Consider the following 27,436-nt stretch of genomic DNA (forward strand, 5'->3'; position numbering starts at 1 on the left):
ATTAATGAAAAATAGCAAGAACTAAGTAGTTTTTAACAAACCTAAGACATAGTATGGTAGAAGCCCAACTGGAAAGAGAGCTTTGGATTTAGGTCATGTAGTTACTTACTTGAAGTTCCATTTCTACTTGTACTAAACCACACTGATCTATTAAACAAATTTACCCTATGAAATTTAACCCTACCCCTCCATGTGGTGACCTTATAAACAAGGTGTTTTTTTAAGTCTGGAAACCACAGTTTTGTGTTTTTTTTTTTTTCCTGCAGTCTTAAATTTAACTGTAAATATTTCTGCTTTTTTTTCAACTTCATTTTAAAAGTAGCTTTCCCCCTGACCACCTCAGTTTCCTCACAACCCATTCCCTAAAGGCTGCACCCTCTCTTACCCACTGACCTCGTTATGCAGGAAGGAAGACTGGAATTCTTCCCCTTACTCTTGCTTCTATTACTGTCATAACACCTTCTATTTTGAAGACTACTTATAAAACATCCTCTTTAATAGAGTCTACTCACATATGCCATCATCTCTCCACCTGTGCATTTCTACAAAGCGTCTTCATTTCTTTGAGGATTTGAGCACATTTTCAACTCCCTTCCTTTAATAATAGGTTATTTCTTTTTCTTTGGCAAGTAAAATTCTGAAGAGTTTGGAGGGAGAATTTGGCCTATATAAAAATTGCCTAGTTGTGGGAAGGGTACAGCTCGGTGGTAGATTACATGCTTAGCATGCATGAGGTCCTGAGTTCAATCCCTAGTATGCCCATTAAAGCAAACAAACAAACAAACAAAAAACCTCCTAATTTCTCCCCCTAAAACAAAAAACAAACAAGCAAAGAAACCCAAAACAGACAAAAATCATCTAGTTAGAACCTCTAAGAGCATTGTTTTGAGGATATAATTGTTAAGGTGAGATATTTCATTAAAAAAGGGAGAGTCTAGAAAAGTATCTCTAGCTCTGTGCTTCTCTCACTGACTTTTTCAATTTTCCCTTCCTTTTGAATTTTAAAAATGCACCAAGAAGCTGGAACAACATTATATGCTTTCAGCAAAGCCAGAAGTGACCACGAACTTGCACTTGGTAATCTGGTTTTTACCTCTTATTCAGACAGCAGTAGATGATGGGGTTGTACATGGTGGAGCTCATTGCCAGCCAAAAGCTAGCCAGGTAGACCTGCTGAATATATTTCCACCTATTTAGTTGCTGATAGATTGCAGTGAGGATGAAGTAAATATGATAGGGCAGCCAGCAGACGGCAAATGTCACCACAACAATAATCATCATTTTTACAACCTGGAAAGAAAGAAAGAAAGAGGTCATTTCTGGCAAGTGTAAAAGTTATTACGTATATATTAGTTCTAATAGCTTACTGCAAATCATGTTTTTCTGCCAATACAGTTAAATACATAGCATTCCTGAGGAATAGTCAAAATATTAAAAAAAAATGGTGAGATAATACAGGGACAGTTACCTAAGGTAAATTTCAAGAAAGCATGTTTGTGTCACCTAGTGAATAGGTGGCACTAACTCAAACGGAAACAAATATATTTCAATTGGCCTCAAGAAAATAAGTGTTTACAAAACACCAAAGAACCTGAGGGAGAAGGAAGCAAGAGTTAGGATTGGGCTGTGCTAGCCTACACAGTAAAATAGCGAAGACAATGTATCTAGAGAAACTGAATTTTATATCTAGTCATTATATCTGGAGAAACTGACCCAGCTCTGTGATTGTTGAGTCACAGTGCGGTACATGAGGCCATAATGGCTGGGCAGGTTCCTAAGTATTTATTATAGCCTGAGTATAGCTTATGATTGTTCAGATGTCTTTAATACCATGCTCTCTAGACAAACTTCTGAATTTTAACTTGGTTTCTTTTGTAATCTGATATTGGGAAAGGTTTCTCTGGATAGTGATAAAGAATATTCACATTAGTCTGAGGAAATATCACTAACTTCAAGTTTATAAATAGGCAATTGGCTTATACAACTGATTTATATATCAATTTCTGTGAGTTTGGTTAACATGGCTCATTTCCTCTATTTTCACACTTCTGAACCACAAATCCTGGAAGGCCATAGCCAAAGTAGAATGTCAATCTCTATTTCTTCTCCACTAGTCTTTAAATTTTTTAAAGGCATAGATAATGTCTTAACTGTCTTAATATTCCCAGCATCTAGTGCAATCCTTAGTATATTGCTGAAAGTAGATAATTAGATATAAAGTGAATGAATAATGAACGATGATGTATAATTTGTAACAGGAAGTTGAATAGGAGGATTTTTTTTGTCTCTAATGAGATAAAATTTGTTCCATTGTTTGTATCTATAAGAAAGGTAGACACAAAGATACTGAATACTGAGCAGCTTGACTTTCTAAGTAAAAGGAAATAATAATAATATTCTAGAATAATCTCATTTAATATTTCTCATTACCAGTCTGTCCAGTAAATTTGTTCATACTTCTTTTGGTAATTTGGAAATAGGAAAAAGTTTAGAATAATATGTATTAAACGAAATGATTTTGAGGCTTACGGTCACGTTTGAACACAAATCAGAGTAAGTCCTGGCATAAATGGCCTATGTGGCTTCTGAGAACTGTGAAAATACGTTACTTAAGTCCTGGACTCATCATTTGATTGCAAATTGGGATTTAAATGAAAGTTATGAAGGTTAAAAATCATGAGAGACATGATTTTAGAAATAGACAAAGCATGAAATGGATCAATGTATAAGGCAAAGCTTTCCTAAGGGTCTAATCAAGGTAACATCCAAGTATCTAGTATGAGCTGATGGAAATTGGCTATCAGAGCTGAAAATCCAGGTCAATAGCTCACAGAATGTCATCACTGGCCACATCATGCAAAGTGTTTTGATTTTCTCATTGTTACTTGCATTTTTTTTCTGAAGAACTGTATTCAGAATCCTGCATTTTAGCTCTCCTATTTTTCATCCATATATTTGTAAAATACAATTAAGGGCCATATTTTATTATAATTTACATTAATATTGTGTTTCACACTCCTAACAACTTATTAATTGGTTTTTAATTGCACTTTATGAAACTGAGGCAAAGGCCAAAGAGTTGACCATTACAATTCATGGAATGTAAGTTAGAGTCTTTAAAACTCAGACTCTTAAGTCTGTTTTTCCTGCTTACAACTAATAACATTTATTGAATGTCTGTTGGGTCTAGAAAACAGAATAGAGAAAATTCATGAGTAGAAGACCGATTCTTTATCCTGAAAAGATTGCAATATAATGGAAAAAATGTAGATTAAAAATGCATGGAAATATGGTAAACATACGCATATGTAAATAAAATTGAAAATAATATTTATGAGAACTTACTAGTTTATTATAGGCAGGAATGACTCAATGCATGTTAACTGTAGGCTCACAGAATATTAGACTGAATGACATGGATTTGATTGACATTTTCACATTTGACTATGTGAGCATCATACCATTCCTTGTACATGTTGGACAAACTCCTGTGCAAGATCATCCCCCTCGGCTCCTCCCTCTGGGACACGCCTCCAGCTGTTATTCTTGCTGGCTAACAGCCTCATCTCCTTCCAGCTGTTACACAGTTGTCACTTTTTCTGAGAATCCTATTCTGACCAACCTATTTAAAATTGCAGTCCGTCCTTCTAGCACTCCCCAGACTCCTAGCTTTTTCTTTATTTTCAGTTTATTTGTTATGTCTGTTTTTCACTTTGTGTCTCCTTTTGCTAAAATACAAAAGGGCAAGAATTTCCTGCTTGTTTTGTTTGCTGAGGTATTTCAGACATATAGACTGGATTTCACAATCGGTTTTCAAGTTTTTTAGAAATAAATAAAAGTGAATACAAAAAGAAAGAAACTAAAAGACATGTAGTTGGTTAATCAGTGTTCATAATTTTACTCTGTCATTAATTACTGGGTCATTTGTCCTCCAACTTCAAAATGAGCCTGTGTATATATAAAATGAGATATTTCCCTTTTCTAGGCGAACAAATTCAGGTAAAGAGAATGAATGTACAATATAACCAGTGTAGTATCTTGGATGCATGAAAGCATTGCATTTTATTCTGAACAAATGTTAAGGGCAAGAAAAAACATTTATGACAATGTGAACATGGTTCAGGCTACTATGTTAAATATAGTATCAGCAAATGTACATAAAAGCTTATTTGAATGCTTTTATACAGACTGATCACAAACTCCCTTTATATGAAATTGTTTTTCAACAATAGCTGAAGAGCTACAAAGGCTATCAGAGTCTTTTAAAGTGACTTGCAACCATCAGTGTGGAAGAATTCCAGAACGTGGGAAAATTAAAGTGCATATGGAGAATTAAATGAAAATGCATCTGAAATGGAGATATCAGATAACTTATAATTCACATATATATCCTTAAAGACCCTATTGCAAAACATTTAGAAACTTGTTTGAAAATTTTTAGGAAGAATCTAAAAGAACCTAAAAGAAAGAATCTTTTGCAGTGAAACAACTGATATAATATATTTTATCTATTTATTGCTATAAAATAGGTTTTAACCATTACCTTGGGTTTCTGCTCACAAAATCTTGTGCAGTGATTTCAGACATCAAATTCTCAGCCCACCAGGTTTGACGTAAATGCAAAAGCAGGCTCTTGGGTGGGCAACATTGCCTTGCTTTGTGAAATGCTGGAATCATGAAATTGTAATCATGCTTTTTTCTCATAAAAAGGCAAGGGAATGAAGCACAAATCTTGAGCAATGATAGATGTGCAGCTGCTCTGTTCCCTTGTGTCTCATGACTGGACCATGGCACTGACACAGAAAGGCTATAAATGCTGAGCAGGAAAATTGGTAGACTTCCTGAAACTCCTGCTATTTTTTAGGCAAGATAAGAGACTGAGATAGAGATGATTCAAATCTTTCACCATGTCTTAACAAACTTTATTGTAAATTGATTGAAGTTGGGTGTTTCTTGAAGCTGAAAGACATATCCAGCTTCTGAAACAATGGGATTTACTTCCCATGACATGGACAGTTGTGGACACCCATTGTCCTTGGCACGGGAAATTACTAGCAGGAGGAAGAAGGGAGGTGGGACAAGGGAGGTAGCTCTTGCACAACATAGTCTCTTTTTAATAGTTTAGAATCCACTTTACTCACGTAGGCAGGATTGAAATGCGTGTCATACATCAGTGAGAATAACCTTTGGGCACGTTTTCTTCATGTATCAAAGGGAAAAAGCCTCCCTGCATAGATGAGACTGGGATGCCTGCTGCAGCCGTTCTTATCTAGCACATTAAATTGATGCAGGATGGGTGCTTTTGAGGTTTTAGGTTGTGAAAGAAAAAGAGTCAGCAGAGGAAATTAAATACTATATTACTGATCCTAAAAAAATCTAGGAATTATATTCTTTAGGGAAAAATTTATTCTTTTTAAATGCCTGACCTTGAAATGATTAATTCTAAGTGAGACGAAACTTCTTGTTTTGATTGAAACTTCCTCAGAGCATGTTTTGGAGAACCAACCATGGTCCACACCTTACCACTTCTCTATACCTTTTGTCTACACAAATATTCTTAAAGGACATTATATCTCTTTAAGTCAGAGTTACAATCCTGCTTATTCTAACTTCCCATTAGCAAATTCAAATAATGGGAAAAAAATTAATGACAAGCATCAGAATCTAAAGTACTACTTTTAGAACTATTTAGATTGGGCTTTTGCTGCTTCAGAAATCATGCTAAAAAATTTCAATCCCAAGTGAGAAAATAAGAACTAAGCAGTAGCACTTGTGAAAAAAGTGCAGGATGGTCCAGAAGATGAGTTGAATTTTGCCAGTAATTTCAGAATTAGATGAAAATATAGGCATATTGTGTTAGTGTCATCCAAGGAGTTTGACACTGTTGCCAAATCCAACTAGCATGTCTATCCAATTAACATTAGCTTAGAGCAATGCCTATAAGAAATTATGTGAAGGCCAAACAAATGAAGAAAACCCTGTGAATGTGCATGCAGATATGGGAAATATTTCTCTCTGTGTATGTACGCAGTATTGCGTTAGTTTTATTGAAGGAAAAGTTGATTTACAATATTGTGTTAGTTTCAGGTATAAAGCAAAGTGAATCAGTTATACATACATATGTATATATATTTTTCAGATTCTTTTCCATTATAGGTTATTACAAGGTGTTGAATATAGTTCCTTGTGCTATACAGTAGGTCCTTGTTGTTCATCAATTTTATGTATAGTAGTGTGTATCTCAAACTCCTGATTCCTCCCTTGGTATTGTGTTTGGATTCTACTTATTTACATTTCATTGCTCATGTTTCATTTTTAATGTGATTTCATTTTTCCATTGGAAACTTAGAATTTGAAAGTATTATAAGAATTCAGGTTTACAGTGATCTGAAGCCAAAAAAAAGAATTCAGCCACAAAAACGAAAGCAAGATAACATTAGAAAAGGAAGCACATTAAGGCAAGAGGAATAAAGACTTATGTTATGGGATCATGATTAGTGATAAAACCTTATAGAGGCTTGTTATGGATTGAATTGGGTTCCCTACACCCATTTTTTTGTTGTTGTTTACAAGTCCTTTTTATTTAATAAGATTTTTTCTAGATTTATTGAGGTATAGTTAGCATATAACATTGTGCAAGTTTACAGTGTACAATATGATGATTTAATACATGTAAATATTGTGAGGTGATTACCACAATAGGGTTAGTTAACATCTCTGTTACGTCACATAATTACTTTGTGTGTGTGTGTGAGAGCATTTAAGATCTATTCTCTTAACAACTTTCAAGTATATGATACAACATCGTTAACTATAGCCATCATACTGTACATTAGATCTCTATGCTGTACTTAACTTATAACTTGGCCAGTTGGGGGACACACAGGTGAGGCACCCCCTGTGGCTTGTGAGCTGACTTCCTGATGGAGCCTAGGATGTGTTAGTAGGATCTGAGTCCCTTTGATATGTTCAGTTTGGAGCCCTGCCTGCTGTTCTCCTAGCTGCTCATTGCCCCCTAGTTGTGCAGCTCACCACAGTCCTCTGGATGGAGGGAGAGAGAGGAGGCCCCATTGGCAGGGCCCCACACCGCTGAGGAACTGGGCACTCACCCCATCACATGCTCTTATTACCCACCAAGGAGAAATCACACATGAGAAGGCCATCCTGGTACTGAGCTGTGTTGCCTTGTGGCGAGGGGTGACGTGTAAAGTCAGTTTGTTCCTCTTACTCTTTCCGGTGCATCCAGTCTCAGATTTATTGGCTCCAGTGATGTGCTACAATTGCTCTGCTGGACTCTTGGACTTCCACAAAGGCCCTCTGGTCTGTGGGTGATTGTCTAAATCAGTTAGTTCACGGGGCTTTGGTTTGTGGCTGAGGGAGGGCGGAGCTGGTTCACGGGTTCACAGCAAGACCAAGGTCTGTGTCTTTCACCTGACTCTGGGTGGGCAAGGCCCTTCCCAGATGTGGTGCTGGTGACATAGCCAAAGCCAGATGAGGCCATAGCCACGTCCTCGGAAGTACGGGGCTGTTTCTGGGTGTATAGCCGGAGCCATGGTAGGCAAGTCACCAGGGAGCAGGCCTGTCTTCTCAAAGTGACTCTCCTCGTTCTTGGACTGTTTCACAGTCTCCTGCCTGCATCCTCCAGCTCCCACAAAGGGACTTTGCCCATGGATGGATGTCAGATTGTTGTTGTTGAGTGGGGATATGACGAGGGACATCTTGTTCCGCCATCCTCCTGATGTCACTCTTCCAAATTCATATTGAAGTCCCCAGTACCTCAGCATTTGACTGTAAGTGGAGATGGAGTCTTTGAAGAGGTTAATTAAGCTGAAATGAGGTTGTTAGAGGGGACTAAACCAAAATGTTTGGTGTTCTTAAATGAAGATGTGATTAGGATAAGACACACAGAGGGACGATCATGTGAATTCAGAGGGTTACAGCCATGTGCAAATGTAGCAGTGAGACCTTCTAAGAAATCAACCCTGCATGACACCTTGAACTCAGACATCCAGCCTCCAGAATTGTGAGAAAATATTTCTGTTGTTTAAATGACCAGTCTATGGTATTTTGTTATGGCCTCCTGAGCAGATTAGTACAATGTTTGAAATGCTGAGGACAGAATATTATATGGTTTCATTCCAGCAAAGTAGGAGACCAAATAGATTTCCAGAAAGGTTTGGATTGCCTGAGAATTACTTTCGGCGATGTCAAGGACAGACCAGGATCTCTTTTTCCATGAGTTGAGCCTCCCTTAGGTTATATGTGGTCTTCCTCACAAGCACTGTTTTCCGTGATAATTCCTTTGCAACAGAAATGACAAGCACACAGAAAGCTCACTTGCTAGGCAAGGTGATAGATTCTTCATGGTTGTATTACAAGTCAGAAATCCAATTGAATCTGTCACTTTAGCTTAGACTGAAGAGTTGTTCCTTTGATTAAGGCAGAAACTTCTTTGTTATCACACTTAGGTATTCACTTCTGAGGAAGCAGAGCTGGCTTGTTAGTATTTAGAGGAAGATAATTAAAATAGAAAATAGCCAGAAAAACTTCTATTGTTTTTAAAACAACAGAAGTAGATTTATTTACCATTATTTCAGGTATTCAAATAAATAAGAGCAATTTCAACAAGAATTAAAAAAATAGTCACAAATTATGAATATTGGGACCAAGTGATGTTTTTGAGGCTTCTGTTATAGTAGAATAGGGAGGAATGTCAAAATATGGTTAAAAATGTGGTTTACTTTAAAGGTATACATCTAGCAAATAACACAAAAATGTAATAAAGCTATAGTATTTGCAACATATAGACAAAATATATAAAAGTACCATTCATAGTGGACTACAAGATGGTAGTCTGGTAATGGGACTGGAATTTGGAATTTTTTAATCATTATCTTCTGCTCTTACTTGTGGAGATGGGCTGGGCTGTTACACTGTAACTGGAGAGCAATAGAGAACTCATTCCTGACTCTACATTTCAAATTTCTCTCTCATAAATTCTAGAAGGTATAGCAGTGTTTTCAAATTTCTCATTCTGTGCCCTACGTAAGGACTTTCTCATCCTGCTTTTCAAAACTTGTATTTCCTTATCTTCCTCTTTACTACCTTCCTGTGCCAGTTTCTGTTGTTACAGGTTCTTGCTATATAAAGCAGTGCATAGCTTACTGGAGGGACACACTCAGCCAGGTAGTTCTCATAGTCATTTTGAAATCATCAAAGGAAAATCAAGCTGAGAAGTACATTGTCCTTTGAGAGAAGCAAAGCCAGTGGATACATTTGAGGGAAGCATTGGTGGACAAGTCAGTGGAGTTGTATCCATTTTTGATTCTAGTAATAGGCTTAGTGCTTTATATATTCATTAGAAAACCTTTCAAATATATGAATTTATTTAATCTCCATGATAAACCTTTGACCATATAGTTTCTCCATTTCGTCGATGGGAGACTTAAAACAAAGGAGGTTAAGTGGTTTATTAAGATCTCAAAGGCAGGTTCAGAGATAGGATTACTGGACCTCTTAATTCTTCATTAGCTAGGGATCATTTTGTATACATTCTGCTTCTCAAGACCCTGAAAAATAGCCCTTGCTTCTTAGCATTCTCAGGGGATGCTTAAGCAAAACGTAGTCAAAGATATTCCACCAAGGAATGGCCCAATTGAGATTTATGTGAGATAAGATATTTTCCTAAAGCTGGAAGAAGTGAAAGAGTGAGAAAAGAAGTTGGAATGGTGGAGTGGGCTCAAGAACTTGAGGTTGGAGGCTGACTTATCTAATGCTACAAGAATAAGGACAGATTTATCTGCACTAGTACCATGAAATAGGGACTCAGGACTTTACTGTGCTCATATGGTACCACTTACTTCCACATTATTTATTTATATCTAGCACATTTAAAGACAAATGGAAAAAAGCACAAATCTGTGACAATCTCATATGTTCCTTATATCTAGAAACCATAAAGCAGGTCTGCTGAAAGGACTGTCTTAGTCCCAAATAAATAGTTACTATTAGGGCTTAGGATCTTTGACACTCACAGAATGGGAGAGAGTCGAGAAGATTTCTGCCTCAATTACCTTTCTGGGGAAGAGGTTGTAAAAGAGGAAAGAGCTGCCATCAACTGTCAGGTCATTTAATCTTTCTCTGTTCCAGGAGTTGCAGGGAGATATCTGGTATATTGAGTGTACTTGACCCTGTGAAAAGGACTAGGCTGCCACCATTGCCGGAACAACAGATTTTATGTCTCGCTATATATTGACATAACTTGTCCTTTTACAAACACAGTGTTGTTGATATATTGCGGTCTGAAATGTTGAGCCAACCAGTGTCTTTTGCAGTTGGCTTTTTATCTTGAAGGTGTGCATACTTTGTTTTTTGGAAACAGTAAAATCTAGAATATTTAAGATTACTTTTTTCTGTATTTCTATAGAAAATAAGATCAGTCACTGAAAATTAATGTTTTTCTCTGCAGTATATGACAGACTAAGAAAGCATAGTTTATAAATTACATTGTCCTTATTTGTAGTTACTTTGAAGTAAATCTACATGATTTGCACATGCTTACCCCTGTAATGCCCTGATCCAGTTTCTTTCCCTGTAAAATTTTCTAGCCATCCTTTGGGAGGGTAACTCAAGTTCACCTCCCCAAGTAGCCTCCCTCACTTCTTCATGTAGGTAGTGTAGATACTTCCTAATTAACCTTAGGATTTTATAATTATATCTTATAACACAGATATACAATATAGTCATGTGCAATTCTGTTTCCTTCCATCTGGATATGGGCACATGCATTATTCATCTTTGTGTCTCCAGAACTTAGCATAGTTCTTGACATTCAATAAATACCTGTTGACTGAGGGTATCTGATTTTCCCATCCATTTTATGACCACTTTAGCTGCAAGAAATATCATTTATCTTGTGTTTTTCCCTATCATGCACATAATAAGAATTCAAAAATATTAAGTGAGTAAAACAAAAATAATTTTAAATATTTTACACCTAAATTAAAAATTATTATTGCCCTTGGCTTTTGTGTTTAGCACAGGAAAGCACAGATATTTGAATCATGTGATGGAACAGCCTTAAGAAAGAAGATCTATTATGTTATCTTAATTAATCTAGTATATCCTTAGATTACAATTGTTCTTCAACAACACCATTTTTTCTAAAGAAACCAAGGCCCTAAGCTCTAGAGATACTGTGCTAAATTAAAAAAAAAAGTTGTCTAGTTTCACAGCACTCACACCCTATTAAAAATGTCATTAAATAATAAATACACAAATACACATGAAATTACAAATTATGATGAATTCTATAGAGAAAAATAATTATATCTAGGTTGTAGAATACAGTGGAAGTTCTATTTGGGGAAGTAATATTTAAGCTGAAATCTGAAGGATGTGTAGAGAGAAGAATGAAGGGCACATCATTCTGTGCCCTGATAGCAGTGTAAGAGGAGACTGGGAAGTGGGGAAATGTTTGATGTGCTCAAGCAACTGAGATTAAGAATCACTGGAACATAGTGTATGAATAGTACAGTTGTATAGAAGTAGATTGGCAGAATAAGTGGTAGTAAGATTCCGCAGGACGTTGTAGGTTATTTTCAGGGTTTACAATTTCTTTTATCTATTTTCTTATATATATCGAGGAACCACTGCAAAACTAAGCAGATTGCATGAGTTGATTTAGAATTTAAAAGCATTTTCTTGTACAGCATGGTGACTGTAGTTAATAATACTACATAGTGTATTTGAAGGTTGCAAGTAGAGTAGATCTTAAAAATTCCCATCATAAGAAAAAATTACAACTATATGTGGTGATGTATATTTACCACACATATTGTGGTGATCACTTAGCAATATATACAAATGTGGAATCATTATGTTGTACACCTGAAACTAACATAATGTTTATGTAAATTGTATCTCAATTTTAAAAAACCACATCTTGGATGCTGAATGGAGAATAAATTTGAAGAGAACAAGTGTAGATCTGGGGAAATGAGTTGGAGAGTTAGTTCTAGTGGATCTAGTGGCTGTTATAGTGATAGTCATTTCATGAAAGAGTTATTTCAATGGAAGAGTTATTTCAATGGAAGTGGAGAGATGTACAGAGATGGGAGGTATTTTGAGGGAGGAGAATCATTAGGGTTTAGTGATGAATTAGATGGTGGTGGGAGGGAAAAGGAGGTTTCAAGAATGATTGTTTTCAGAATTTAATACCTGGGTAAATGGAAGTACCAGGTACTAATATTTGGATGACTGTAGGAAGAGTCTACTTTTATGACAGATGTGAAGACTTGAAACTCAAAGATAAGTTGTGTATATTATAATTTAAAAATACCTCGGAAATAACCAGTGCAAAGACATAAAGTATGCAGCTGATTATTATGTAACTTAGAGCTCATAGAGGAAGTAGATTTGGAATATACATTTCAGAGTCAGTGATATATAGATGATATTTAATGTCATGGAAATGAATGAAAATAGTAATGAATATAGAAATATAGGAATGAATATATTCTGTACTTTTGGTTCTGTTTCTCTGGAGAATTCTGACTGATACAGCTACGATATCCATTATACTGCACAGCTCCCTACTATATACTCCGTATTTTTGGCCTTCTTAGAAGGAGTAAAATTTCTGAGCAATTTCATTTTCATTTAAAAATATATTTGATCTAAGGGAGAATACATTTCTTTTCTGATCATCTAATCTCTTCCTCGTCAGTTTAGCTGGTGGCATTATGGCATTGCTTCATACTTTATTAATTCATTGATTCTGCAAATATTTGTTGAGCATTATATGGTATGGTACTGACTCAAACAGTTATGGAGACTGAGAAGTCCCACAACTTGCCTGTAAGCTGGAGACCCAAGAAAGCTGGTGGAGAAAACTGATGTACCAACTTAAGTAGTTAGGCAGAGCAAATTCAAACTTCTGCTTTTTTGTTGTATTCAGGCTCTCAGCAGATTAGATGATGTCCACCTACATTTGGAGAGGGCCATCTGCTTTACTCAGTCCACCAGTTCAAATGCTAATCTCTTCTGGAAACATCCCTCACAGACACACCTGAAATAATACTTAACTACCTATCTGGGTATCCCATGGCCCAGGCAAGTTGACACGTAAAATTAACCATTGCAATAGCAAAGGCTTCATTATGCTATTGAATTGAACTGTAATATGTTACTAGTAGAGAAAGATAGGTACATGTTTGCATCATTCATTGCATTCTGTTTCAATGGTGGCTTAGAAACTATTTCCATACACCAACTTATTTTTATGGAATATGATACTATGTCAGTCTGGATTTATTTATATCCTAATGTAAATATAAGTCAAAATATATATTCTAGAAGCTTGTACTTTCTTCCCTTAATAGCAGCAATGATAAAAAGAAGTTGCTTTTATTGAAAGGAATTTTATTAGGAAGGAATAAAACATGGAGGTACATTTAGTTTTATAAGACTGTTTAGAAAAGAGGAAAATCAATCAATCAATCAATTAATCAGTCCTAAAAAAGTGAAAGTAAGGGACATTTGCCTCCGAGGCAGAAAGGAAACTAAAATTGTTGAGTCCCTGTTAAGCAAGGTACTGTGCTTGCACTGTATGCATTGTATACTCACTTTAACTAATGCTATTGGTACATATTGGAGGTGCCAAGATAACTGTGTTTCAATTACAGTGAAATGTCTAGTAGGTAGGAGTTTCTTTTCTAACAAGGAGTGTTGTCAAGAAGTTGAAGAGGCTGATTCTGGAAATAAAGGTAAATAAAACATTTTTCTGTGCATTAAATTCTATTCAAGTGAATGAATCCGTATCACTGAGCTAGACCTCTCCTTTAACCTTCTGTTATTTGTTTCGCTTGTGATCCTGGTTTTGATATCTGTTTGTGTTTTGAAATATTTCTTCACTTTTCAACATGACATTTTCTTTTTTGACAATTGCAGTTTTAAATTTTAAAAATGTTATATTTTGTCTGATGATTTTCATGCCATAATTAAGAGATTGTATCTTTTGTGTTTTAGTCCATGAAGTATGGCTTATTCTAGGTGCTCTGCTTCTTTGTCTTATTTCCAGCAACTGGGTTCCCTAAGGTCTGTTTTTATTTCCTTTTTCCAATTCTAGGCTCTGTCTATCTTTGCCTGTAAGGATAAACTGAAAGTGTTCTTTTCAGGGCTGCAAATCTGGACATCACAGAGGGAGCGCTGTTTTCTCTCCTGATGGCCAGCTGTGTGTCCTCAGAAGATGGCAAAAAATCAGTCTGCTCCATGTGTCCCTAGTGAGTGTGTTAGCACCCTCATAGTCTCAGGAATAATGCGGTTGATGCATAAAACCCTGTGCCTTTCTCTCCTTGACTGTAGCACCCTCTGGACATCACATACCCCTCTGAACTCTGCCCACTGTCTTATCACAGTTGCTACTTCACTCAGGAGAATTAGCAAGTGGTAGATGAGAAGGCAGAATTCAGGACACCATCTTCCCCAGAGAGGTGATCCATCTGACTATCACAAAGACATCTCAAAATTTTATGTGTTAAAAAACAGCTCCCTCCATTCTCCACTCCTCCTGCCCCCCACATAGTTGTTCTTTCTGTGAACATCCCTATCTCAGTAAGTGACACCACCACACATCTAGTACATGAAGCTAGATACTTAGAAATTGTGCGTGTCTCTTTGTATCCCCTCATTTCCACCACCCTATTCAATATCTAGGCAAGTCCTGTTGGCCAAGTCACCAAAATATGTGGGTAAATCTTACTGTCTTGTCATCTCTATTGCTAAAACTTCTTATAAGGCATCTTTAGTTTTCTCCGGGACTAATCAGTAACCACTTAATTGGACTTTGCTGCCAAAGCAGCAGGTACAGTGATTTTTTAAAAAAATATGCAAACTAGATTACCTCTCTGCGTTAAGTGGTTTCCTCTTTGTATCTGGAATTAAACCAAATTTTCATACTTTTGCTCAGAATTTCCACTGTATTTTGCTTTTTTGCCCTTTTCTCCAGTCTCACCCATTACCTACTCCCATTGGTTCTTTATGTTCTGTACTCTTACTTTCTCATCCTTAAACACATCAATAACTTTCCTTTTCCAGGCATTGTTCCTGTTGTCCTTCCTGCCTGTAGCACTCTTCTCCCAGCTCTTTGGGTACCTGACTCATTCTCACTGATAAGCGCTCAGCTAGTCATCTTCTTCAGTAGGTATTTCCTAACATCCCATTTAAAGAAGACGCTCATTGCAGTTATTTTTTTTCATATTACTTGTTTATTTCCTTCAGCATTCCCAGCAAAATTTCTCCTTATTTTATTTGGGAGGCCTCTCTGCTCTACTTAAATGCAAATGCCATGAGGGCCTTGGACATTTCAGTTTTGTTTATCCTTATATCTCCAGCTTAGAAGACTACAAATAGCCCATGATGACTTCCTTTGAATAAATGAATACATAAATACATGAATGAGGTAGTTCTGGGTAATTCAAGATGGAATGAGTGGCATTCTCATATGTGGTCTTGGCTATGTTATGCTTAATAAAATACACCTTTAATCTCATACAGGCTGCTGAGAGAGCATTATAAAGTTTCTCTTTAGATTCTCTCTATATTGCAAAACTAATTAATAACATATGGATAATTTTGTACCATTCAAAGTGGTTTATAGTATTAGTCATGTTTTTAGCAATTATAGACATCGCTGGTGATACTGAGTCCTCAAATAGGAAAAGTGCTTACTATTTAGTATCACAACATAGGTGTTGTGACAGAAGAATGGATGAGGAGCCAGGAGATGTGAATTCTAGTCACAGCTTTGCTAGTAAATAATCTGTGTAATCTTGTGCAAGTTATTTAATCTCTCTAAGCCTCAGGTTTCTCATAGGTAAAATGGGACTAATCTCATAGGATTGTGATGAAGATTACTTAAAATAATGCTTTCAAGCATCACAGAGCTATTGTTATATTTTAATAGCTAATAGTAATTATCTTAATTAGCTTGGGCTGCTATAGCAAAATAGCATTGACTGAATGGCTTCAATACCAGACATTTATTTTCTCACAGTTCTGGAGGCTGGAAGCCTGAGCTTAGGGTACCAGCATGGTTGGTTTCTGGTGAAGTTCTGCTCCCTGGTTTGTAGGTGGTCACCATATGCCCACGTGACCTCTTTGTGTTTTTGAGGAGAGGGAGAGTGAGTGAGCTCTCTGGTGTTCCTTCTTACAAAGACACTAATTCTGTTGGATCAGGGACCCATCCTTATGACTGCATTTAACTGTAACTATCTCCTTATAGACCCTGTCTTCAAATACAGTCATATTAGAGGTTAGAGCTTTAACATGTGAATTTGGGAGAGACACAATTCAATCTTTAGCAATACTAATTGTAAGATATTCTAATTTCAGATTCTCATTTGTGAATGTGTTTAGTTCTATTATTTTCTAGACTTTCCCTTTGAGTTGGTAATTACCTATTGATGCTTTCCAGAAAATAATGTTTTTCTTCTAATATTAGTTTTAGTATTTACATTAATGTACCATAATTTATTGTTTGGCTTGGGAAGAATAATTCCCAAATTGGGAGAGACACACAGCTTATTTAGGGAGTTGCTGAGATGAATTTTTTCCTGTGATATTTTAAAGTGAAGGTTTTATTAACTTGTTTCTATTTAGTATTAAGGCGGAGAATTTAAATGACTCATCAAATGGCTGATCTGTGGTATCAGTGGAAACACAGAACTTTATGGAATAGAAGCAGACTTTGAAGTCTTCATTGCACAGCAGTGTACAGCAGTGTTAAGAGCACTGGACTCCACGGCTTTGATTTAAATCTAGACTCTGTTTGTAAATAGCTATGTAACATTGGGTGAATTACTTAAATCTTTCTGGACATCAATAGTTTTATTAGCAAAGAAGAGATAAGAACACTCGTCACAGGGGATTGTGAGGATTAGATGGAAATGAGGATGCTGGGCTCATAAACTACTCACGGCATGCTGAGATACTCATTTTTCCTTCATTCCCAAGATCTGACCAACTTATGAACATTATTTTAAATTACTGATATTATGCCCTAAATTGGTTATGAATGTGCTTTTGTAAAGGCAAAGGAAGGCTATGTTGGTGGGTTGGGGCACAATGGGTAAAATGAAGATTGGGTACTGAAGGGCCAAGGTCTTCTGTCAAATTTTGTGACATGCAGACAGTAAGAGTTTTAAAAACAGTTCTTTTAAAAATTATAATGCCTGCTATCTGTGTATGTGTGTCTGTGTGTGTGATTTGAATGATAGAGACAGAGATACGTGACATCAAATCCATATTTTTCATTACAGCTTAAAAAATAACAAGCCTAATCATTTTAAAGTCACAATGGCTTTGTCACTTCTCCATTATGGCATATTTCTATAAAACAACAAGATAACAGGTATTCCTTGAAAAACTTTCTTATAGAAAAAATTATTTAGATGATTACCAGTAATGTAAATGTTCTGTACTTGGTATATATTTTAGTTTTATAACTGGAAAATCAGGAACTTGAAATGTATTAATAAAATATTAATTGAACAGTAAAAAGACCACAAATTTTTTTTAAAAAGTTAAAAATACTTAGACTCTAATGGACATTTAATTGTTAACTGTAATATTTAGGGCATAAAATTAATCCAAAATATTTAATCTCAGTATCTTTCCTATTGGTATTTAAAATCTCAATTTGTTTGAAAAGTTTTCTGAGAAAAATAAAAATAACCTGTCTATATATTTACTCCTTTAAATGCATGAATAATTTCTGGAAAGGAGAAATATCCTCTACCCTCTCAATTCCAGAAGTAATATTTTAAAACATTAAATTTAAGTCCTCTACACAATATGTCAGGACAATTGGTGCTGTTCCAGAAAATTAAACTTTATGGATTCAGTTAGATCAGTGATGTCAAAATTTAGTGACTTGTGCTAGAGGAAACTCCTAGACAGGATATTGGAGAATACCTAATTATAAGTGCAATGTTAGTACAAATTTGTGCGTGACTACACAGCATGAAAGACACAACAAAGCAAAAGGACAGGATATATTACAAAGATCTTTCTAATATCAGAAATATCAATACAGTGTATAGTTTGTACATACTGTAGATATATAATACACTGTATATATATATACAGAGTATATATTGTGTATAGTATATACAGAATAGCTTGTGTGTATATTTATGTATATCTATATCTATCTACTTATCTATCAAACTTTTTTTCCTGAGAACAACTATTAACTTTGGAAAAAACAAATTACAATAACAACTACAAAACTGTTTCATGGCACTGGAGAGTGATCAAAAGAGTGCTGAAACTGGAGACTATATACCTGAGTGAGATTCACATATATATAACCATCTCCTAAATCCTTGGCTGCTCCTGCACTGAGCATGCACAGGACAAGGGTATGAGCAGCTTAAGAGTGAAAAACAGCTGAAAGGCTGTAGAGTGGAGAGATTTTTAGCAGCCACTCCTCCTAAGGGAGACAGAGTTTAGAGTTTGAATCTCATGAATCTAATAAATAACTTGGGTTTTCCCAGAAGATCTAGGCTTCAGGAGTAAATACTATGCCCAGGATTAAGAGATCAATCTTAAACTAAGGGCAAAACTAAAATAGATTCACCCTAACAAAGTACCAAACCTCTGCAAATTTGAATGATCCACCAGTAATGTAACTGCCTGCTAAGAGAAAGCACAGCATCTTTCAGATGAAGGCATCAAAAGTCTTAACATCGTATCTCACAATATCCAGTATACAATCCAAAATTACCATACATGCAAAGAAATAAATATCATACATGTAAATAAACATTTTAAATGTGACCCATAATCAAGAAAAAATGAGTCAGTAGGTTTTGCAGTTAATAGGTAAGGTCTTTAAAAAACTATGATAAATATGTTAAAGCATTTACAGAAACGGATGGCTATAATGAGTTGAAAGATCATTTCAGGAGATACATGAAAACTGTAAGACTGTAAAAAATTCATATGGAAATCTTAGAACAGTATCTGAAATCAATATAAAAGCATTAGATATTTTGTTTCAATTCAGACTCTGTAAATATTTGATAAGTGCTTGATAATACTTGATTCATTTTCTCAGTATCTCTTGTCATTTTCCAAGATTATACTCCTAGAATAAGACATTTCTTGTTTCTACTACTACTAGAAGGGAAATAATTTTTTTTAGGACCATTAAATTAGCAAAATCATTGAAGTGCTAAGTTTATATTAATTGCCGCAGTTCCTGGCCAGAATCTATTATTGCTAGCAATTCATAAAACATAAGAATTGGTGTTGAATGTCTTATTAAAAATGAAACCACATTTGGAAAGCCAAAATGAGTCATGATCTTTTAATATTTTATTCGAGTCATAAATTTAGAAGATCATAAATCACTTGAGTCATGGTTTAAGACAAATAAGCAAATAAATATATAGCAAAGTTTTATTCATTTTGAAATATTTTACTCTTTATAATAAATATAAACTTTCACATATAATAATAATTATTTTTAAAGTAATAACTCACTTGAATAGAGGATTGAAAATTTAACTAGCATCTGTCTTCACTTTGAAAGAAACTATATTCATCAGGCATCCAAGAGTAATGGCAGTTAGGAGATAAAATATACCTCAAGACCTCATGAGGCTTGTAGGAAAGAAAAAAATTGAGGGGTGGAAAAGATTGCAGTATACTGAAAATTCAGTGTCTATGAATTTAGAAGAATCAAATTTTCACTGGTTTTCAGTCCTCTTTCAAGGGTATTTGATAACCAGGAAAAAAATCTAAGGAAACAGATTCATTCCTTCATTTTATGAGCATTATAGTGTTCCTGAGTTATGCTAGACACTCTGAGTTGTTGAATATCTAAAGGTGAGTAAGACACAAACCCTTCTCTCAGTTTTGTAAAGTTTGTTGGAAGAGATAGTTGAGCAAATGGATGTTTCGTATATAGTGTTGTTAAGTTCCATGCTAGAGTTTGCCATGTGGTATAATGGGAAATCAGGGACCAACACTGAATACAGCTTGGGGGTGGAGGTTTCAAAGAGGCTTTCTAGAGAAAGAAGTGCCTGTGGTACAACTTGAAAGACAAATAGGAAATATTCAGGTGAGAGGAGCAGAAAAGGGTTGGGAGAGTGGGGAGAAGAGTGTCCTAGTCACAGAAGGAAAATATGCATATCTCACAGTTGGCTCTGGGAATACAAAAAGTTTGACTAACTGGGATGCAGTGCGTAATATAAAATATACTGATGAAGAAAGTGAGAGAGAGAGATGGAAGTGAGATTAGGGAGGGCCAGAGAAGCCATTAAAGAATTTTAAGAAGAGTATTAATAAATTCAGATTTTAGAGAGAATACTTTGAAGGTAGAATCGATTTTATTTGAATCAGATTTAATGGAAGCAGGAGGATCTTTAATTGACAAGTATACTAATCCAGGCAAGAAATTATGTAGATCTAAACAAAAGTAGAGAAGGGGCTTAGGAAAGAAAAAAATGTATTTGAATGCTTTTAGAGTTAATTTGAAGCACTGTCACTGACTGAATTTTGGTTGAGGAAAGAGATAGTTATAGATTATTTTGCTTTTTGTCTGGGCCACTTTATGGGTATTAGTAATATTCTATCAAATGGGAAGAAGACTTTCCAAGAATCAACAAAGATGGCTATTTCATTTTGACAGGCTTATTTTGAAATTTCTGTTGTACATGGGGTACAATGAGAGATGGTCAACAGAATTTTAATCTGGAGCTCAAAGCTTGGACCTCAGAAAAGAAGTCTAGATATGGGCGTATTGTAAATGTAGATTTGGAAATAATTTTCAAAGATGTTGATGTCCTGGGAGTGGATGAAATTATCTAAATAAGACTCTATATGAAAGCTATAAAAATATGAAGAATAGGCTTTTGGGGTAAAGATTAGCATGTAAATAGTAGAGGAAGAAAGGCCAGAGAGAGGAATGGCCTGAGGAGAGGAAGGAGGCAAATACCATGGAAGGAGAGACTTCTCATGGTGGGAGTGATCAGAAGGTATCTATTGTGTCATTCTGGTCAAGGACTGAATATACCCCATGAATTTAGCAACAAAGAAGGCAATGGTAGCTTTGGCAAGGGTAATTTGTGCAGAATGGCTTGTTGGAAGCCACAAAGCATTAACCAGAGAGGCGGAAAAGATTGGTAAACAAAAGGAGAGAGCAAATGTAAATAACACAAGATGGAAGGAGATGTGAGTGTGCTTAAATTTTGAGGGAGAATCACAGTGAAGTGAAAGAGGTCATGGTTTAGAAGACAGATGGTTTAATTGATTGATGACTACTCTTGAGAAGGAGGTGCCAAGGATCTAGAACACAGGTAATGAATGGATCAAGAATGTGAGGAGACAGTGACCAGAGAAGGCTGCAGCAGCTTGATGAGGTGTGCTGACAGTGAGCCTAGTCAGCAGTCTGGTGGCCACTTGAACACCCAACCCCACAGTGAAATGAATCCAAGTATGATACAGAAGAGCTGTGTTGTTGTGAAGACGTGGAGCTCAGTTGCAAGGAGCAATCAGAACCAGAAAAGAGCAGTGTCAAGGTAATTAGGCAAGGGTATTCATCAGCTTTAAGGAATTACACTTCCAAAAATAAAAGGAAATGCGTATTAAAGTTTTAAACAAAATGAATTGTAGGGCAGAGTAATAAGTAGGAATGTCGTAAGGTCATTTGCTTGATCTACCTGCTGTCAAATCGGAGTTATACCTACAACTCTCTTGGGTAAGGAATTCAAAATGAATAGATTAATTCTTTCTTCTAATACTTAAAATTAATATAAATAAAGCTCTAAGCTTTTTTTTTCCTACTCAACTATATAACCTGGTACTTTGGTGGGATGAAAAACATGATTGTGTGCAAAGCAACTGACTTCAGAGAAATGAGAATCTGATCTGTGCTGTCTCATTACCCAAAGACAGGGACTCTGTGACTTTCCCCTAAGACTTTAAAAAACCATTAACAAATTCATGTGCTGGAAACTAGTTCCTTTTGCCTATGACAAATTTTGGGGGGGTTTGGTTTGTTACCACAAAATATAATAGAACAGTGATTGATATGCCTTCTATGTATTAAGAAATGAGATTATTATGGCAAAATGCCTCTGAACTATGCCTCCCATTTCAGGTTATGGGACTCAAGGAAGGTATGGGTAAACACCTTCATGTTTGACTCATTTGTTCAAAGCTGCCTAAATTCTCAAATGTCTTATAGGAAGATAGGAGAGCAATAGAAACAGAATTATAAGGTGTAGGGTCCTATTCATTGTGTTACAGGTGATCATTAAATAAATGTAAATTTATTTATTTATTGCCTCAAAGCACTAGAGTTTGTGCCACTGTAGAGTCCTTCCTGGTCAAAATAAGTGGTCTGGTAATGAAATGTTGCAGGAGAGGCTCATGAAATCTTATGTCCAGGAGGGAGACAGGTATTGTAATGATGGAGAACTGGCTTGTATTTTCAGTCAAGTGAATGAAAAAGTGTCTTCTAGTTCTCCATAAAGCCTTGTTTAAAATAAAATAATCTCCCTTGTTCAAGCTGGATTAACTGTGACACACAAGCTTATGGTCACCAATTATTAGTTTTCAGGCACTGTGTATGAAGGGAATTATTATCCCATACTTGATCTACCTGCTTTTTAATCAGCATGGGTAGCATTTGAAGGACCTGTTGTTTATTCTAATTAATACTGGAGTTTCTATTCCCTTTGGTATGCAACTACTATTGTGTCTATTGTTTTCAGTTCTTTTAGAATGCTCTTTTCCTTTACAGATTTAATATGCGAATCATGTATATATTTCTTTGAGTTGTCAGTGAAAACCATTCTTCTCATCTGGGCTTAGATGGCTGCGGCAAAAGGCTTTAGAAATCCCTGTTTCAGAGATTTGTATAATTTGTATTTCAGATCATGCTGGAGAATGATGAAATAGTGAGGCAGAAATAATCTGAGGATAAGACCTGAGAATCCAAAGGTAAGAAGTATTCACAATGTATTATTTCACCCGTTCTAAATATTTCCAAATAAAACACAGGTTTTGGAGAAATACAAATGATTTGAAAAAAAAATCATAAGTTTGGAAATACAGTGAATGAAGTATACAGAAGTACGGATTATCATAGTCCTTTTGGAATCTACTACTTAAGCAAAGTAATAGTTTCTCTGAAATCTTTTCAAAAAGACATCTGAAAAGACTTGGAACAAGTAATTAGCATCACATGCATAAAGGGTTCACATACGACCTGGTGTGACAGAAAACAACTTCTGTTTATGATCCTCTCCTGACTTGAAGGAGAGTGAATTTGGGTCTATGTCGAACATTTTGTTTGCTGAGAAGGATAATGGAAATAGATGGAGATTTGCACGTTTGGAATTATTTGAATCATAGGAACTGTGCTGCAGTTTGAATTGTAGGAACAGTGCTAAATTTGTCTTGAAAAATGATGGGTGAATGGTCTTTCTGCGGCTGAGAAATAGACCAAGGAGAGGCTGCAAGGAGGAAAGGTGAAGAGGGAGAAGGAAAGTGGGGGAGGGAGGTGAGGAGGGAGAGAGGGACACACGATTGCCTAGGGGCTGACTCGAGAGGATGTGCCAAAGGAGTTTTGTGTCCTGAGAGGCAAGTTCTCCCATTGGACAAATGTACAAAATTTACACTTGTCATTGAGGACACATAAAAATAAAAAATGTGATACACATGAAGTTAGTTAAAATATAGGTCATATAAATAATGGTAAATGAAAATAGTAGGTTACTGGGAACTGGCTATCATACAAAGCCAAAGGAGTACGAATTCCTTCCAGAGCACTCTGGGGCGGTGGACGGGTATCGTTCTAGGCACTTTAAAAGGCTGCACTGTCTCTTGCTGCAAAGATTATGAAAAGATGGAAAGTCAAAATAATTTCCAAAGGAACTGTCTCCTCTAAGGTAGGAATGAAGAAAGAGGAGTAGAGGACAAAGGGGAAACAGAAGGGCTCTGAAAAGCAAACTGCCACCTGGGGATGAGATAAAGGAGTAAAATGTTCAAATAAAACAAGCAGAAAAACAGTTTCCTCACCTTTCTGCTTAAGGATAAGCCTGTTAGAAGGAAGGAGAGGCATGTGACCCACCCTAGTCCTTCATTAACAAGCACTCTCACTTGCTAAGGAGCCTGTAACTTCATAGCAGGGCAGAAATCCTCCTTGGTGCCAGGAAGCCCTTGACTATATCAACCCCTGTGTCCTAGCTGTCAACCAAAGAGATACTAAGAAAGAAATGTATTCATGTATTCTTTGGGTTTTAGAAAGAATTTTTGTTTTTAGGAAAAAAGATTTATAACTGATGACAGCCTGGGGCAGAATGGGAGGCATGTGGAAATATTTGCTAGGCTAGTAAATCTGTTGTGGAGTTATGCACCATTTAAGCCTAAGAGTATACCCTGACTAGCCATCATTCTGTTAACAGAACCTCTCTATTAATTATTTTACTTGGCCAGGAAGTTTATATTTGATGTTAATAAAGTTAGTCCGGCAAAACACTGAGGTGATTTTTCCCTCTATGAAAGAAAGAAGACTTTTTGTTTGTTTGTTTTTCAGCACAGTTCAATGTTAAGGGAATTTGGAATTTTGCAGTGAGAAATAAATGCATGGTATAAATTCTTTTTACTAACATCAATTTTTGGTTTATTGGAATACTACATCAAGAATCTATACAACGGGGAAAATCCTACTTATTATTTTACTTGTGGCAGAGTAAGAAATATTTTTATTTAATGAAATATGGAAAAGTTTCAAGAACAGTTTAATTTATTCAAGAATAGATAAGTAGACCTCATTTTTAGTTCTGAGGCTATTAAGATAGTCCTGGAGACATTGACTTTGTCCTGAAGATTCAGACTAAAATCTTTCCTTTGTGTGCTGGGTCTCTGGGCATAGTATCAGGTTGGAACTCAGGAAGCCTAAAGTCTAGAACTGGTTCTCCTTTGAATGATTTCTGACCTTTTGAAAGTCACATCACATGACTGCACATTTTCTCATGTATAAATTGAGAAGGTAGCTGACTCACGAAACTTTACGTTTTCAGTTGTTTATTAATTCACTATCCATCCATCCATCCATCCAGAAAGCATCATGCTAGGCACTGAGGATACAGTGGTGAATAAAGCACATCTCTTGCTCAGTTGTCTACAGTAGATCTAAGAATTTACCTGTGATAAAATGCCCACATTTCTTAGGGAAATTACCGAGCACCATTTAAATTTAACCTAATTTTAAAGCACCTTATTCTTTCCTCCTCTATTTTTTGTATACTTTTGAACTTATTTTTAAATGAGGTTTAATTGTAAACTAGAGAATTGTAAGTGGTTATTAAATGATACACTGTTGTTGACATAAGTGAAATTTCAATTATTCACACATTGTCTAGTTAAAACTATTTAAATTTGCATTAAAAACTACTTGAACAAAGTAAAATGGGATAACATGACTGACATTTAGAAATAGTCATTAGTCTTAGCAGAGGGAAGAGACAACACATTTGTAGAGAGTTACCTTTATCAGATTAGAAATGGAGAACATTAAAATAAATTCTGACAAGAATCTTGCCAGCCTAAAAGCTGCACTGAAAGCTGGATGAAAGCTCATGAATAAAGAAGAAAATAATACATTAAGGACAGAGACCAATCTGTTTCCAGATAAGGGGTGTCATATGGAAAGGGAGAGGAGCACTTTGGCTTTAAATGCAAGATCTAACAATGGATCATTCCATTATAATGGATCATTCATAGATAACTGAAGGAGGTGAGGTGTACTGTGAATTATGTGGACAATAGAATTAGAAGGATTTAGTTTATAGAAGGAATTTTTCTTCTTAAAATTTATGTGTTGAGTATACATTATAGAAAAAGCTAAAGTGTTAGAATGATGGTGTTATGACTTGTTCCCCCTCTTTTTTTAACCTCTTTTATTGACATTACAATGTACTTTAACTATAAAAGGAGGAAGAATGGTAATGGATTAGATCCTTGAGTTTAGTTTTAGCTTGGGTTCCAAGTCAGATTCCTCTGCTTACTTGACACATAATTTTTAGCAAGTTGAACTCTCCAAGCCTTGGTTACATCACCAGTCAGCTAGTATGATAATACCTCAGACTGTTAATGAGGCTACTAAATTAAATAATACATGTAACTGACAGTACTTAGGCATATGGTCTTAGTATGCCTTATAATGAAAAATAATTAACCAGATAAAGAAACATTGAACATCTGGAGGAAAGTATATCTAGATTTTATAATCTTAATGCCCACTTGTTTCTAAATAAATAAACAAAGATCCATGGTAGCTTATTGACTATGAATTTAAATGAAATTATTTCCTTCTTCAGTTGAATCATTTAAAAAATCACCAGGTGGTTTCTTGAACTCATTATCTTAGAGTTTAGGTTAGTTGTATTTGCTCTATTTTTCTGGCCAGAGATTTCCCTAAGTTGACTATTTTTCCAACAAATGGAATCTTTTGAAATAGAAACTGGAGTAAGTCTGTAAATGTCAGTATCAATCAGTCTATCACTTTGAAAATCAAAACCACAACAAGATTTCACCTCACCCATGTAAGAATGGCTATTATCAAAAAGTCAATGTATCCCTAAACTGAATAAACAACTATAAAGTCATCTCTTGCTGGCAAAGGGTCAGAAGCTAAAATACTACTTATTAATATTAACCCAAGCTGGATGATGATGATGGAAAATGAAACAGGGACAGAAGACAAATGGTATCCACTCTCCTGCTTTTGAGAGCAAAAAAATAGTTGTGTGAACTGTCAATTAGCAGCTCATCTTTTTCAAAGGACATTTTGTTAACCTGTTATTAACTGTTAATCTCTAGTAAAGAGGCTATAGTGTTAATCAATGGATTTTTCTGCATTGGTTTAAAATCTTCTTTTAACTAAATTAGAAAGAATAAAAGGTAGAAATGATGAAATAAAGAGAAGCTGAGAGGTCTGGCAAAAGAATTTTTCTCTACTTCTCTGACCTGGGCTTCAGGTGGCTGAGGGTGTGGAGATTTGGAGGGAAAAACAGGAGATGTGAGTAGAGGAATTTGTGCTCACCTATATTCATAGAAGGTGACACAATTATTGTGTCATTCAGAGGGTGTGATAGAATGTTCTTATGAACATTTCTAATCAGGGTACAAAATACCCTGTGCTGATAGATTAGAGATGTATGAAATGTTCTGTAATAGCGTGTTATCTTCATCAGCATACGTAAGCATTCTCTCTGCTGGAGCATACCTCCAGCTGCATACAGGCCATTTCCATCTTGCTGGATTCTCCTAAAATGAATTTATCTGCTTCACCCAAGATTGCTGCATTTTCTCACAGATTCCATATTTCTTGTCAATAATGTCCCAATTTTCTTAGTGA

The 27,436-nt window shown here is 35.7% G+C and overlaps 1 protein-coding gene and 1 long non-coding RNA gene across 3 annotated transcripts in view; one reads left to right on the forward strand and one right to left on the reverse strand.

Annotated features, from left to right (window-relative positions):
- Positions 1–27,436, forward strand: part of LOC116657632 — a 347,184-nt gene that overhangs the window by 183,942 nt on the left and 135,806 nt on the right. For both annotated transcript variants that reach the window (XR_004312830.1, XR_004312829.1), the window contains one exon: positions 22,947–23,013. This is a non-coding gene — a long non-coding RNA (uncharacterized LOC116657632). The remainder of the gene's footprint in view (positions 1–22,946; positions 23,014–27,436) is intronic.
- The window catches only part of TACR3 (tachykinin receptor 3), a 63,270-nt gene that overhangs the window by 1,419 nt on the left and 34,415 nt on the right, over positions 1–27,436 (reverse strand). Inside the window, exon 4 of the mRNA XM_014564244.2 lies at positions 1,094–1,290. Within this exon, the coding sequence (XP_014419730.2) occupies positions 1,094–1,290 (197 nt within the window). The remainder of the gene's footprint in view (positions 1–1,093; positions 1,291–27,436) is intronic.

Source organism: Camelus ferus, chromosome 2 (assembly GCF_009834535.1).
Source record: "Camelus ferus isolate YT-003-E chromosome 2, BCGSAC_Cfer_1.0, whole genome shotgun sequence".
NCBI classification, from domain to species: domain Eukaryota; kingdom Metazoa; phylum Chordata; class Mammalia; order Artiodactyla; family Camelidae; genus Camelus; species Camelus ferus.